General features: G+C 42.0%; 2 protein-coding genes and 1 non-coding gene across 4 annotated transcripts; all 3 read right to left on the bottom strand.

Annotated features, from left to right (window-relative positions):
• Positions 1-52: 52 nt before the first annotated feature.
• On the bottom strand, positions 53-5,023 carry LOC121297228 (scavenger receptor class B member 1-like). The gene is made up of 5 exons (XM_041223394.1): positions 4,354-5,023; positions 2,471-2,631; positions 906-1,047; positions 498-701; positions 53-235 (listed from the first exon to the last, which is right to left on the bottom strand). The coding sequence occupies exons 1-5, from the start codon at positions 4,471-4,473 to the stop codon at positions 65-67; spliced, it is 798 nt and encodes a 265-aa protein (XP_041079328.1). The 5' UTR covers positions 4,474-5,023; the 3' UTR covers positions 53-64.
• Positions 5,024-7,714: 2,691 nt separating this feature from the next.
• trnar-ccg lies at positions 7,715-7,787 on the bottom strand. The gene has a single exon. It is a non-coding gene; the product is annotated as a tRNA-Arg (tRNA).
• Positions 7,788-11,388: 3,601 nt separating this feature from the next.
• LOC121297221 (polyubiquitin) lies at positions 11,389-14,084 on the bottom strand. Of its 2 annotated transcripts, XM_041223372.1 has the most exons (3): positions 13,977-14,084; positions 12,204-12,664; positions 11,389-11,519 (listed from the first exon to the last, which is right to left on the bottom strand). In XM_041223372.1, the coding sequence occupies exons 2-3, from the start codon at positions 12,655-12,657 to the stop codon at positions 11,512-11,514; spliced, it is 462 nt and encodes a 153-aa protein (XP_041079306.1). In that variant the 5' UTR covers positions 12,658-12,664; positions 13,977-14,084; the 3' UTR covers positions 11,389-11,511. The 2 variants fall into 2 exon arrangements, with proteins under 2 accessions (XP_041079306.1, XP_041079305.1); XM_041223371.1 differs by having other exon boundaries at positions 11,389-12,664.
• Positions 14,085-16,035: the final 1,951 nt, after the last annotated feature.

Genomic DNA, 16,035 nt, shown 5'->3' with positions numbered 1-16,035 from the left:
ACTGTGTGGAAATCCTTGTCGAAATGAGATCAATGCACTGCCTGTTCTATGTGTTACTAGAAGTTCAGTATACAGACACAATGTGAATTTGTACAGTAACTCTTGTTTCTGCCGCCTCACACACAGTCCCTGACCTTACCTTTTTTAGCCCGTTCCATGAATCCACCATGTGCACTTTGCTGATGTTGTCCACGCCTGTATGAACCGTGAACAGTCCAGTGTTGGAGTTGTTGAACTGTGAAAAGAAGAGTCCAGCAGAAGCTGTGGGTTTGTTGTTTTTAAAGGTGTGTAATCAGTGCCAGCCCCACGGTGCATCGTGTCACAACGACCCACACAGGCACTCACACTGTTCTCACCTGCAACCCTCCGGTGATGACATTTCAGTAGTCAGAATTCAGACTCACTGTGAAACGCCTTCAATGCAAAGGTCTTTCTTAAAAGCAGTGCTATCGGTTTATTAGAACTCAACACGTCGCAGAAACGCGCATCGTACTCACGTCAGCGAACAGCCCGAACTTGCCCTTGAATGGCAGCATGCCTGGGAAGTGTTTGTTGAGAAAGTCGACCAGGGGATCGTTGTATCCCCACATCAGCTCCCCCACGCTCAGGCTGAGGAAGGGCTCCTCTTTGAAAGTTTTGAAAGCCGTGCTCAAGACCAGCTTCATAGCGTAGGGCAGGTCCTCCATCATCACAGCAACTCCCTGGAGCAATGAAGAGAAAAACGAGACATGAGTCCTGCTGCATTGGGGGACCCCACCACTGCACCCTCACAGCAGGGACCACTGACTACTGCCAAGGATCTGGAGGGACAAGGTCATGGGCAGCCGAGGCTTGTCGACAGGGGGAGCAGGGAGGGAGGGTACTGTGTGTCCATGTGGGAGAGATCTGCAATGCAACGAACTCACCAACACCAGCATGTTGGGGATGACAACTTTGTCAGTCTCGTCCCCTATGGACATGTTCCTGAAGAAGTGATACTGCCGGTACTCTCTGTACGACACGGTGTTGTTGTCGTGGAATGTTATGTTGTCTTTCTGACGGAATTCCCTGTGTTGTGAGAGAAACACACACACAGAACAGAGCACTGAGCAAGATGTACAGCAGGGTGTGAAGCAGTGAATTTCCTCTGGAAACACAACGTAATACAAAAACACACACACACACCTATTTCACTGGCAACCTCAAAAACACAAACCTCCCCTGGATAAGCCACTGAGTAACTCCTTAGAGCCGTTTAGAGCATTTTACAGCACTGCAGAATGCACCTGGATTTCATTAGTCCTTTTTTATTAGGGATAACCACAGATAGGTGGTTGAAGAAATCCAGGGTGACACCTCAGTTTTGTAAAATGCTCTAAAATCGAGCTGTGGCTTACAGGTTGTTCAAATCAACCCATTTCACGGTTTTGCTCAACTTTGATCGAGAGTTTGGAGTGACGGTTTGTCAGTTTGTTAAGCAGCGTGATGCAAGTGCTTGAATTTTGGGGGAACACCAGTCAAGTGTTGAAATTACACAAGCCACTTATTTAAAGAACAAGCAATCAAATACATTGGGAACAAACAGGAAAGCGCATGATGGCACGGGTGTTATCTGTGAGAAATGCATTGCAGCGTGGAGACAGAGAGGCGTTCAAGAGGGGTTTTTGGGAGGGGGTCATATTATTGTTTGAAAGCTGCCCACTGGATTGGGTACTTCGCTTTGCCAAGGTATATTTTCATCACAAAAAAAAAAGAATGCTATCCATTTAAAGCACTGTCCTGTGTAGCATCTGCTACATAACAATAATAATAATAATAATAATAATAATAATAATAGTGTACTATAGTGACAGCACAGGAGGGATTGCATTTGGGATTTTTCAGTATTCGCTACGAACTCCAATTTTCTAGACTTTGAAAACGGTCTGTTTTCTGCCTTCATTAGTGTTCTGTGTTTTTTTCTGTGCCACTCAGCCTGCTGGTTATGAAAGTATATAACTGGGTCATTAACCTTTATTGTGCTTCTAAATGAGGCAGTCTCTAATTGCCAGCTCATAAAATAAGACAACATTCGTTTTTTTTTTTGTTTTTTTAAAGCAGATTTACTTCCTAAGAGCAGTGTTATATTGGTAGAATACAAATACACTTAAATGGAACAGCAAGATGCACTTCCCTGCCAGCAGGGCTACAATATCACTGCCTCTGTGGAAATCAATTAAGAATAGCACTGAAATGACCATTAACCTGGAATGTTTAACAATCCTTCCAAACCCTAAAAGGAATTAGGGAGCCCTGGATTGTTTAGCTGGAAGATTAGTACAGCGATATGTATTAACGTAACTGAAAGCAAGCGCGAGATCACTTAAACACTCACAGCCTTGTCTCATTCCAGATGGACTCGGAGAGCAGTCGCATCACAAAGCGTCTCTTTTGACATACCCCGCCCCACCCTCAGGATTTCCGATAATTAGGAGAGGCTCAGCGGTCTTACCTGTACACATAGGGACCCTTCTGTCTCACCAAAGGCTTTTCCCCCTGAAGAATCTCGTTGGAATTGAGGACCTCGAAGAAGTAGACGGACATGAAGAAAGGCACAGGCAGATCTTTCCACATGGTGTAAGGCAAGCCACTGTTGGGGTTTATCTGCACATTCTGAGAAGGAAACAGAAGCAGGTTAAAGCTGAGGGAACACAGAGACACTTTTTTTCAGAACAGCAGCTTAAAACCTGGTTCCAGGTGACCGGAAGACCTAGTTTCAGGTGGCTGTTTCAAAACCCAAGACTTCTCTGGTGTGCAGTGCACTGGGATGCACTAATCTCCTGAAACCTAGTTCCAAGCCACAACCTGGTTTTGTGTTCCCTCAGCTTAACACCACTGAACAGCACAGAAGCAAAAATTAAACTGACAATAACACTTGGCATAACAGCATGTGATCAGCCAGTGAGACATACTTACAAGCACCATTTCTGAGCACCATTTAAATTTACCAGGCACGCTCACAAAACACAAATGACATTTAAATAAAAACACAAACACCAAAAACAAACTCTACCCAAACAGAGAAACAGCAGTCGATTCCTAATGTGCTTGTTATATATTCTAGAATGATTTATTTATAATGACTGACACTGACATCGGCTCCTGTTTAACTCTTATGTAACTGGGTCTATTTTTTATGGCTTAATTGTGCCTGCGTTTTATGCCAAACTGAAGCCAGGGATGGTACAATACCAAGTCGGCGAAGCAGGCAGGACAGCTAGCAGTGCCAGCTCTTGTGAAACACAGCCAGGGGAAGCTGAACTAACTAAGCAAAGGGCACGCCAGTTCACTGTGTTCAAAAAACAAAAGAAAACTGAAGGCATGTTTCCCCCTTATCTCGTGATGAGTTCAGGAGCTGCTCCTGGCTCAGCCCCTGACTCACTGTGTGACCCTGAGTAAGTCACTGAACCTCCTAGACGCTACGGTAAGCTGATGCACAGTTCACACAACCTAGTCTCTAACTCATCATGGATAAAGGTGCCTGCCAAATAAACAAATAATAACACTGTGTAACAATTTATTTATTTTTTGTTCCTGTAAATACAGTATAATCATAAATCTCGAAAAACTACTCACTTCTAAATCTTTTGTAGCCATCTTTGTATTACTTTAGTATAAATACATGTTTATTTGGATTCATATGTTGTTTTTTTCTGGCTTTATGTGAACGAAAAGACACGCATTTGCCTGCTTTCCCATTGGAAATAGTGATATTTTGAAATATCACTGTCCTGGTCACAAAAGCAAAGTCTGTGGGGAATAATAGCCATTTTCTATACTTTTCAGGCATAAGCAATTAGGAAATAACACTTACTACCCAGGAACAAAAATTGTGTTACACAGTGTAATAAACATTATAAAAAGGCAGAGGAGAGAGCGTGCACACAAACTGAAACGCGGGCACGCTCGGGGTGCAGAGTATGAGGCACGGAAGAAGGAGCTGCATTCTAGCACTGTGACCTGTAATTCAGGGCTGAAGACAAAGATTAGTTTTTTCCTTTATTGTGGTTTAGAGAAAGAGAATGTTAAGAAGTTTTTGTGCAGAGAAACCAGCTGCATTCGTGCCAGTATAAACCCTCCTGGTACTAACATCTGCCTTTTGTTATTTTTTTGTTTTAATATATTACAGGCCAAACGACATATTCTTAACACATTTAAGACACTGTCAAATAATATATTAAACTCTGGATAACCCCTTATAAAGGTTTATCACTGGATACCTGCCCCTTTCCCATGTTATACTGTGGATTTAACAGTCTACCTTGTGTGACAACATTTTATAAATTATTATTATGGGTATGTTTCTTAAAAAAAAAAAAAACACTTTTACTGTACCTTGACTATTTGCTCGTCTACAATGAGCGGTCCGACGAACACCAGCACAGTGCCAATGACAGCCGTCAGGAGCCCTGCCACCCCTAGTCCTGCAGCCAGCTTAGTCCTTGATATTGCCATCCCACTTTACCGAAGTTACTTTGTTAGCGTTTACTATGGCAGTGGTGTTCGCTGCACTCTGCAGCCGCTGTGCTGTTATGAGGAATCCAACCTAAAAATCACGACACTGCAAAAAAAAAACAGAAGAATCCTCCAAGCCGAGCCGGCTGCTGACTATACCGCAGACACTGAGCTGGGAACCCCCGCGGGCTGCTGCTTTTACACACGGTGCCGTGAGCCTGACATGCTTCAGAGCTGTTAGCAAACTCCGCACCGCCCACAAAACGAGGCGCTCTGGGAAATGTAGTTTGTACTGACGCGGAGGGGTTTTTTTTTTTTTTTTTTTTTTTTTTTTTTTGTCAGCAAGACAGAACATTTGTGTCTTTGTTCTGAATTTTCTTTATTTCTTTTATTTCTTTTATTTTTTTTGTACATTAAATGGGTAGCTGTTAATACGCTGTTACAGCATTTTAAAAACAATTAGAGACCAGCGCACAATAATATTATAATAATGACACATCTTGACTGTTTTGTACTGAGATAATTAGCGCTGTTACAATTATTTAGCTTAATAATAATAATAATAATAATAATAATAATAATAATAATAATAATAATAATAATAATAATAATAATGCATTTAAGCGTTTTTTTTCAGTGTAAAGGTGGTACAGTAGCACTGTTTCCCCTGCGGGTTGAAAGGTTGCAATTGGAAATCCTATACTCAGTTTTAATGTACCTCTCAATATGCTTTCTGCTGTTTGCAATGCGCTTCACAGCCCTTCGCTGTGCTTTTAACAGGGAAACGGTTAGCATTTAATGGGTTAAGTTTAAAAGACGCCTTGGAAATCTGTCTGCTGAACAAAACCGTCTGCATTCCACACAACAGGGATAAAAACAAACCCGTACGAAGGAGGCCAGCTAACGAACGCTGGAACGCTAGCTGTCAGTCGAAGGATTTTATTATTATTATTTTTTTTTTAAATAACATCATATGATCTTTATAGAAAGTGCACATTGCTCATGGGGTTTTTAAAATGATAAGCGCTTATCTTAGTCAAGGTTGCACATCAATACGCACACACACGCACACGCACACGCACACACACACACACACACACACACACACACACGCACACACACACACACACGCACACACACACACACACACACACACACACACACACACACACACACACACACACACACACACACACACACACACACACACACACACACACACACACACACACACACACACACACACACACACACACACACACACACACACACACACACACACACACACACACACACACACACACACACACACACACACACACACACACACACACACACACACACACACACACACACACACACACACACACACACACACACACACACACACACACACACACACACACACACACACACACACACACACACACACACACACACACACACACACACACACACACACACACACACACACACACACACACACACACACACACACACACACACACACACACACACACACACACACACACACACACACACACACACACACACACACACACACACACACACACACACACACACACACACACACACACACACACACACACACACACGCACACGCACACGCACACGCACACGCACTCCGAATCTGATCAGCCCAGCAGCTTGTGTCTGATTTGACTCGTATCGACAGTGCGTTATTTACAGAGAGATAAGCAGATGTTCAGGCAGTTGAAAGTGCAGCCATTGCTCATTATAATAACCCCATTGATAATCTATCAGATATGGATAATAGAAAGCATCCTGTTAGTGCACGCATACGCCATCTGATTGGTTGAAAGATCATTGCCTGTTTCCCTTAAAGCACATTTGTACAGCGCGGGATTGATGTAATATTATATAACGCGTTTTTAACAGCAGTCAAACCAGCAGAGAAACACATCCCGAGAAACACATTTCCTCACACTCACTTCATTTTTGTCAAAGTCCCCTAGAAACGTTTAGATCAATCAAATAGGTTACATTTAAACACTGGGCCCTATTCACAGAACTTATTAGACAATCGATCAACCCTCTGTAAAACGATTACAGTGTTTTCAAGAACGGCATCTGCTTTATCAAAAAGGGTTTTAAAAAACAGTCCTAAATATAGATATATATTTTTTAAAAAAGTCCCAGGGCGTCCTCTCCACATACCTTTGAGAAATGGTTCGTTGAGGATTGGTTTTTTTGATCAAATAGATCTAATCCTTTTATTTTTAACTGATTGTGTGAGGGTTTAACTCGCCTCGTTCTGATTTTTCACTAGAATTGCATTTCTGCGGTCATGCTTTGTCCGCCATTAGCTGCTTTTTTGAAAGATCTTGGAATGATTTATTTAGGACTTAGAATTGTGAAGAATTGATAAAAAAAAAAAAAAAAAAAAAAGAAAGCAGATCAGGACGCTTCGGACTGCAACTCCTTCTTCAGCTGGATAGAAATATATAAACATATCATATCATATATATATATATATAGGGGAGACCGGGGACAGTTGTAATACCTTGAATTTCTCCAATCAGAAGCAAGCTAGACTGTCGTCACTCACTCGACACATGCTCAGTTCAGGTCTCTGTCTGCCTGTGGAAGGGGGACTGTCTGTGCTAAAGAGATTTTATCTACAAAAGTCGATAGTTTGACCTAGTAGACCTAGTTTTCGCCCGGTTTTCTTGTGATATATACCTGTGTTATCCAGTTAATGGATCCAGGCGTTCAGCATTCTCATCCTTGATCTCTGCACTTATAACTGACACAATTGCTTGCTCTTAGTTTTGTTGTTTCTTGCTGGAACTCGAGGTTTAGTAATGGCTCAGTGGGTCCAGGTCAGTTGTAATGTTATAATTGACCCCCCACACCATTAGCTGAACTATATCTGGGCACATGAATCACACTGAAGGAAACAAAATGTCCATATGTCACAGTTGTGACTCAGAGTGACATTCTTGGGTGATAAGGCCTATAGTTTTAGGGGTGTTAAAAGGTTTTAAAAGTAGGACAAGATATTCAGTTTTTGAGTTAAATAAAAACATATTTGCTTCATGTGAAAATTGATCTTATTCAATAAAACAGTCAATTCTTGAGTTAAACTAAATGTGTTGCTATTTATTTAATTATTCTTCAACATAAAAAAAAAACATTTTTTGTCTAGCCCCCACTGAAAACCACACCTATATTAAAGAGCTACTGAAAGATAAATGAATGACCCAGGTGGGACTCGAACCCACAGTCCCCAGCTCCGGAGGCTGATGCCTTATCCATTAGGCCACTGGGCCCTCCATGTAGTTATCTAGCTAGGGGGATGATTTTATTCAACTACATGGGACAACAACAAATCTCAGTCCATCACCAGCACTCCCTCCCCGTCATTAACTCTATAGAGCCGGGCCCTTCATTGTCTGGTCCCCTGGGTTACAGCAGCTCTCTCTTCATTAACTCTGTAGAGCCGGGCCCTTCACTGTCTGGACCCCTGGATTCCAGTAGCTCTCTCTTCATTAACTCTGTAGAGCCGGGCCCTTCACTGTCTGGTCCCCTGGGTTCCAGCAGCTCTCTCTTCATTAACTCTGTAGAGCCGGACACTTCACTGTCTGGTCCCCTGGGTTACAGCAGCTCTCTCTTCATTAACTCTGTAAAGCCGGGCCCTTCACTGTCTGGTCCCCTGGATTCCAGTAGCTCTCTCTTCATTAACTCTGTAGAGCCGGACCCTTCACTGTCTGGTCCCCTGGGTTCCAGCAGCTCTCTCTTCATTAACTCTGTAGAGCCAGACCCTTCATTGTCTGGTCCCCTGGGTTCCAGTGGCTCTTTGTCCCAACTGAAAATGTTGGATTTATTTGACGGGTTAGTCATGACCGCCTTACATGTCCTCTACCCGTCTCAACTGTGGCTGCCTCTGGGTGTAAAATCATAGATTTGCTCACTTTAATTATGAAAAGACCTGCAAGGCGTGGAAAACCAATTCAACTGACCCTGAAGATCTGATGGAATCAGATGACAAAAAAACACCACCTTCTTAGTTAATTGTCAGGAACCCACAACAGACAAGAAACCACAAACCCCATTACAGAAGCTTCTGCTAGATTCGTGACTCTAAACTTCCTGGAATTCGATTCCTTGCTCAATAGAGCTCATTGCATCCTCCAGTCACCGTGCTAGAGCACTGGGCAGTGTGAGGAATCACATTAGTTAGGGATTCTTTTGTGCAGACTCCAGTATTAGGTCTCCTTGTATCCTGCAACACTGTCCTGGTCTGAAAAAAGGGTTTGAGAAAATGCCAGTATGCTTTACTTTGAGTGCTGATGTTCTCTCAGGCACAGGACACACCGTTTCTAACAAGTTAAACTGCATAAGCCGATCTCGTATACATTAATGAAGAGGCACCCTTACACACGACACACTAACCTACAGTAACACAGCATGTAGCAGAAACAGAGGTTCTCTCCATAGCTATACCATGCTCCATTACCACTGCTTTCAAGCATGTAGCATGTATTCATTTATTATTGATTTAGCCAGGTACTAAAACACACAGAGATTGTAAATCTAATGTTCGGGTATTCTGCCGCTATCAATTCTATCCCTTCGACTTTAAAAGTTGCGTCCTATTACCTGTAACACAGGAAGTGAAAGAGCCTCCAAAGAGTCTCCTTGTTGGGCTTCCCAAGCCTGCTCTTTGGTTTCCATTCCCACTAAACCCTTCCTTTAACTAACACTTAGCTTAATCAGACCTTTTTAATTGGTCTCAGCTCCTAAAAAGTTGCAGATTTCAAGAGTTCAGTTGAAATCTCCACCTGTTTCAGAGCTGAAAACAATTACAAAGGTCTAATTAAGCTAATTATTAGTTCAATTAAGGGTTTAGTTAAGCAATTGAGAGCTGAGCTGGAACAAAAACCAGCAGACACAGGGTCCCGGGGATGGGTTTAGGAAGCCCTGTTTGAAGTGATGGGTGTGGAGCTAGAGAAGGACTATGCTGAGGCCTTGTGGAGCTTGCTGCCTCAACAGAGCCCCCTGCTGTTAGAACCCCTTTATTGCAGGCTGTTATTGCAGATACCCCCAGGGCCTGATTCATCAAGGCCTTTACAACAAAGGGGAATGTTAAATGCTTTGGTCCCTCCTTTCCTCACACAACCCTCTCAGTTGCATGCTGCTTGTGTTGTAACAGTATATGTTTTTGTTTCCCTTTTCTGGAGCTGCAGATTGCAGGCTGGAGTAAGGGTGCGATAAAACTGCCCTCCTTGTGTCTCTGCCAGGCTCTGATCCCCCATGTGCTTTCTACTGGTTACAAAACACTTATTTATAGCAATTTCAGAAATGTATATAATAACTACTGTCATTGAGTTTAATATTGCAATGTTTCTGTGTTTCATTGTCAAACAAAACTGAGCTAAAAAAATACCATTGAAGATAAAACTGCAACTTTCATTATCCTTGCCTTTTGTTTTGCACAAAGCTTTAATAAGGACTTTAAACAGAAAAAATTGCATTTGCAGCAGATTTTTTCTAAAATATATATTATTATTTCAACACTGAACTTTGAAAAATAAATGAACGACCCAGGTGGAACAATCCCCAGCTCCGGAAGCTGATGCCTTATCCATTAGGCCACTGGGCCCTCACTTGTTAAGAGCAAACTGTAAACAATTCAAGGTTTCCATACAGCAATCTCAAGCTTGCCCTGCTTGTTTTCTTGTGGAGGGTAGGGGTGGGGGGGGTTTAAAAAGATCCACCTGGAAACACTCTTTTTAAGTCAGGGTGTTTACGCAGACTATCAGGGGGCTCCAGCATTATTAACACATTAACATGCATATTAAGGATTAATATACAAATGGCTTGCACAGTTTGCTAATTGCTTTGTGTTATTGGTACATTAACACTGGTGTTCCAAGACCTCCTGCTACTTGGCAGTTTTTTTTTTTTTTTTTTACTGTAGTGTTTTAATGCAGATAAAACATTAATTTAAATCTTGCTGTTGCTTTGTGATAAACTTACTTCCTGTGTTGCAGGTCACTCACTGCAGAACTACAATCTGATCACATGACCTGCACTCAAAAAAAGATACCAGCACTAGATTGAACTTAAAAGCAAAGTCAAGGCTTATCGTGTTCCGAGTTGAAACGTACATTTGTTGGCTGAAGGACTATGAAGTACAGTACCACACGCTGAGTGAATTACTGCTGTCATGAATGAATGAATCCGCCAATGCGTAGCGCTGCACTCTTTACCTTGACTCCACAGGCTTTAGACTGATGCATGTCCCGCCATGTATGAGCACATGGCAGACAGCAAAAACATACTGTACAAGGTAAAACTCATCAGGGAGCCCTGCATAAATGAGCTTCTGCTGTCCTCAGCAACATCTGTAAACCTTAATCAAACACATCATATATATTCTTACCCATAGCAATAAGATGTTGACACCTTAAATCACTTTAGGAGAGCCTCCAGTGCCACTGATGCTGGTACCACGTTGAATTCAGACCTTTGCAGCACTGCCCCTAAAAGCTGATGGGTTCATTATTCTCAGTAGAACACTAGACCATGGAATTTACAGGATTACTTTACTGATGTTGAAGCCAGTACACACAGTCTATTACATTGGGCATTGATTAGGAAGTCCTATTTGAGCCAATGGGACACTATTACAAGACCCTCATTGACACTAAACATGAACTACTTGAGGCAACACAAGCTAGTCCAAGGTTTTTGGAGGTACACAAAGAAATGGGAACAAAGCATAACACTTTCCATTGAATCAAGATAAATCTGGACCAAAGAGCTAACCATTAAATTGGATTAAAAGGACACCAGGCTTAGTTAGTTGTGATTGACACCAAATACCAGTTTATAATACTTTTATAGCACTCAATGATCAGGCAAGAGTTTCAGGAATGCTTGAGCTTTATTGAAGCAGAAAATTAAACAAAATGTGTTACAAAGGAATTGAAAAGAAAACACAGAATCATGCTGCAGCCTTTTCCTTTAAGTGCAATGGTTAAGCTGGATTTACTGTCCTCCCCTCAGACGCAGAACCAAGTGCAGGGTGGACTCCTTCTGGATGTTGTAGTCTGAGAGGGTGCGACCATCTTCAAGCTGCTTGCCAGCAAAGATCAGCCTCTGCTGGTCTGGGGGGATGCCTTCCTTATCCTGGATCTTGGCCTTCACGTTCTCGATGGTGTCACTAGGCTCAACCTCCAGCGTGATGGTCTTGCCAGTCAAGGTCTTCACAAAGATCTGCATACCTCCCCTCAGACGCAGGACCAAGTGCAGGGTGGATTCCTTCTGGATGTTGTAGTCGGAGAGGGTACGGCCATCTTCAAGCTGCTTGCCAGCAAAGATCAGCCTCTGCTGGTCTGGGGGGATGCCTTCCTTGTCCTGGATCTTGGCCTTGACGTTCTCGATGGTGTCACTAGGCTCAACCTCCAGCGTGATGGTCTTGCCAGTCAAGGTCTTCACAAAGATCTGCATACCTCCCCTCAGACGCAGCACCAAGTGCAGGGTGGACTCCTTCTGGATGTTGTAGTCGGAGAGGGTACGGCCATCTTCAAGCTGCTTGCCAGCAAAGATCAGCCTCTGCTGGTCTGGGGGGATGCCTTCCTTGTCCTGGATCTTGGCCTTGACGTTCTCAATGGTGTCAGCGGGTTCAACCTCCAGAGTGATGGTCTTGCCAGTCAAGGTCTTGACAAAGATCTGCATACCTCCCCTCAGACGCAGAACCAAGTGCAGGGTGGACTCCTTCTGGATGTTGTAGTCTGAGAGGGTGCGACCATCTTCAAGCTGCTTGCCAGCAAAGATCAGCCTCTGCTGGTCTGGGGGGATGCCTTCCTTGTCCTGGATCTTGGCCTTGACGTTCTCAATGGTGTCAGCGGGTTCAACCTCCAGAGTGATGGTCTTGCCAGTCAAGGTCTTGACAAAGATCTGCATACCTCCCCTCAGACGCAGAACCAAGTGCAGGGTGGACTCCTTCTGGATGTTGTAGTCTGACAGTGTGCGACCATCTTCAAGCTGCTTGCCAGCGAAGATCAGCCTCTGCTGGTCTGGGGGGATGCCTTCCTTATCCTGGATCTTGGCCTTCACGTTCTCGATGGTGTCACTGGGCTCAACTTCAAGAGTTATGGTCTTGCCAGTAAGTGTTTTTACAAAGATCTGCATTTTCAATCTGAAAGAGATTAAACAGGTTAGCTATGAAAAATTCTAATGCATCTAGTTCTTGACAGCAGAACACATTGAGACAATTAACAACTTAAACTGCATCTCCTGTTCGAAGCAATTCACAATACATTTAATACAATCATTTAAAAAAGAATGAGTAGTGTAAAATACAGCAGCTATTGTTAAATGTTCTATATTCTATACACATTTTCTATAACATGTAATGCAAGATTAATTATAATCTTATTTAACCATTTCAGCTAATAAAATGCAGCTAGAGAACTTTAGTAAACAATGTCCAATTAGTGTTGCGATTTACAGACAGCACTATTCATCTGCAATAGCCAGTGTTTCCACAACTCTGGAAATGACACAAGGGTTTAAAGTTACACCCTGAACAGTGACAGCCAAGCATCAATGAACACGCAAAATGAAAGTAACGTTTCTCCTTTTCTGTTTTTATTTAAAAAATGTATCAATATTTATATTGCTGCATGAATAGACTGTTGAGCATTACCTATAACTGCTTTAAAAAATTGTACTGCACTACAAGACAAATACATTGATTATTTTAAATTGGTCCATTTACCTTAAAAGTTTCACCGATGCGGTAATACATGTGTACAGATGAACTGAATTCAGTATGTATACACTGGCATTAACACACACGTATAAACACAAATGTTACATGTACACCCCCCATGCGGCAGAGGACACGGAGTCTGCGCAAAGTGAATAAGCAGGGTAGTCAATGTATGCAAATCAGGTACTCCGGCTAAAGCAGGAGACACGCCCCCCGTTTCTGCCAGCCTTCCATTTCGAAACTGAATCTGTACCCTTCTCCCCAGATTACTCCAGAATAGGGTTTAAAACGTCGTACCTCTTAGTTTAATCCCAATGCTGTGTTTACACTACATCCCCTTCCCCCATTAACACCGCTGCTTGCTCTGACGAAGCACTGCTTAAAAACACACAAACAATGAAAACAGCCGTGGACAACCAAGGTCAAAACACAGCCAGAAATATTTCCCACGGATAAAAAAGCTAGGCGTCGATTACCCCCCCCCGCCCCCGCCTTTATATAAACCCACTTTTGACACGTTTTTGAATCGCGACAATTAAAACCTAAGTATACATTTATCGTTTAAAATAAAAACCATCAATTAAAAGAAGAAAAAAAAGCAGATTTAAGCAAATGCGCCGTTGGTCATTTATGGGATCGCGATAATGACGATAATAAGATAATTACTCTTTAAACTGTATAGAATAGTTACAGTATACATTTAAAATAAATAATTTTTAGTGGAAACCGTACTTACAGTTATGTTTTTTGTCTCGGTAAATGTATATTTTCACTTCCACCTCCTCTGAAGATCAGAAAATGTCTGCAGTGCCCAACAAAAGATGCCGGTATTTATAACGTTGCTGACGTATCCCTCCGCCGAAACGCCCAGTAGGTACTAATTACTGCGCACTGAAGTCATTGTGGGTTATATTTTTAGTAAAATGATTAAAAAACAGAAAAAAGGTTATGTATAATGTTTTCATTTAACTTACAGTATTTTTTAAGCTTGTGCTCCCGGAATAAAGTCGCTTGCTGTGTCGATGAAGGGGTGTTGTTGGGCTCGCTCGACCGGTTACCTGAGAGTTGCTGTTGTTTTTTTTGTTTTTTTTGTGAAGGGGAGAGGTTGAAGGAAATGGCGGACTGGAGTTTACTGGAAGTTTGGTGGTTCCAAAGACTACCGGTGTTTTTTATTTTATTCAAGCGACTTCAAGAAATTATAAGCAGTGGATGTTTAAGAGAATATAGGCTTTACATAGTTTGTATTCCAAAAAGGTGATTGGCAGATCCCTTTGAAGTATTTTTTTAATGTCACATGTCAATGTATCATTTTGTACTCTCGCTTTCAGTTTCAATAAACAGTCATTGCTTTAATTTTTTTTTCCGAACCAAACACTTTGTGAGAACAATATATAAATATATATATATATATATATATATATATATATATATATATATATATATATATATATATATATAAAACTAAAACAAAAAACAGTCTTATCAGTTCACTGCAGCCTTTGGTCTTCCTGACTACCTGGCTGCCCTGGTTACAGTTGCCTGGCAACAGCTTAATTTTAATTTTTATTGTGGTAGCTGAAACCGCTCCCACTATTCTTTGCATAAATTAGTAGGCATATCTTTAAAGTCTAATATCATTGGTTATTTATGTGAAGCCTCTGGTTACTTTTAATACACCAGAGATTAAACACAAATGCTGTGAAACAATTATTAGCTGCTTGTGATAGTACTGATTTTACAAACCCAGCATTTAATCGTGTAATAATGACTCCTGTGCTCTCCCAGGGTTCAGTCAGAATGTAATGACCACACTGCTTATTGTCTAGTGAGTCTCATGATTTAATTGCACAGCAGCATATCTAGTATCAGTAAAACATCATAGTGTTTACCTAAATAACACACTGCAAGTATACAAACAAGCAGAGGCAATGTGGATCTAGAGCAAAGTTTTAATATTGATAGCACACAGCTGTGAACCAGTCTGAATGTCATTCTAAAGCCACATATTTAAATGTCCTTTATATGTACGCTGACTCATTCTGAAAGCACCAGTACCAGCTGACTCTGCTGAGCTGTAACTGCAGAGAAATCCAATCCACCCTGACTAGTAGACAATAATCCTTTCTTTGCATCCAGCCAGCGAGGGCCAGGCAGCTGCCTGCACATTTTCATAACAACACACTGCAGTCAACACAAAGGCACAGTCTGCAAATAGCACAAGGGCAGACGCATAGCAACAGCTGTGTGATTGGATTAGAGGAACATCAGCAGGTGCTCACGTGGGTGTGAAGTTGAAAGACACATGAGCACAGTTAGCCCGCACCCCCCTGCTTTATTTTTTTGTTTTGATCAGGGGTATATTCTAAACAATGAGGTCCAGATTTTGTACCATGATTGTTTATTATATATATATATAATTCCCTCCTTACCAAACTAGTATATGGCAAATCAAAGACTGCATGCATTTTAATACAAACACTGGTGTCTACAGCACTTACAGCATTGGGCACTGCCAGGGATTTAATGATGTGTGAAAAGTGTCTTTCTCTCGAGATTTTGGAATACTGTATGACCTTTCAGCGTATTTAAGAAACTGTTTAAATTATCATTACAGAGGTTGGGTTGTGGTGTGGGATGTGGGGTTGGGGGTGTGGGGTGTAGGGTGGGTTTTGGGGGTCTGCAGGGTTTTGCCATTTTCTTAGAAACCAGCATTAAATAGACACTGAGACATTTGTTATGCAAAGGAGGTTTAGCCCAGAACAGTTCGCAGCCAGTTAGCTGGTTGGTTGTAACCT

This window comes from Polyodon spathula, chromosome 22 (genome assembly GCF_017654505.1).
Source record: "Polyodon spathula isolate WHYD16114869_AA chromosome 22, ASM1765450v1, whole genome shotgun sequence".
NCBI lineage: Eukaryota > Metazoa > Chordata > Actinopteri > Acipenseriformes > Polyodontidae > Polyodon > Polyodon spathula.
Note: the sequence above shows the minus strand (reverse complement) of the source record. Positions and strands in the feature narration are given on the sequence as shown.

Bases quoted from the DNA above. Each gene is read 5' to 3' on its own strand.
- LOC121297228 (XM_041223394.1), bottom strand. From the start codon at position 4,473: ATGGCAATATCAAGGACTAAGCTGGCTGCAGGACTAGGGGTGGCAGGG. The intron at 2,632-4,353 runs GTACAGTAAAAG...TTTCCTTCTCAG, and splicing joins TAGACGAGCAAATAGTCAAG to AATGTGCAGATAAACCCCAA. The intron at 1,048-2,470 runs GTAAGACCGCTG...CTCACAACACAG, and splicing joins AAGGGTCCCTATGTGTACAG to GGAATTCCGTCAGAAAGACA.
- LOC121297221 (XM_041223371.1), bottom strand. From the start codon at position 12,657: ATGCAGATCTTTGTAAAAACACTTACTGGCAAGACCATAACTCTTGAA.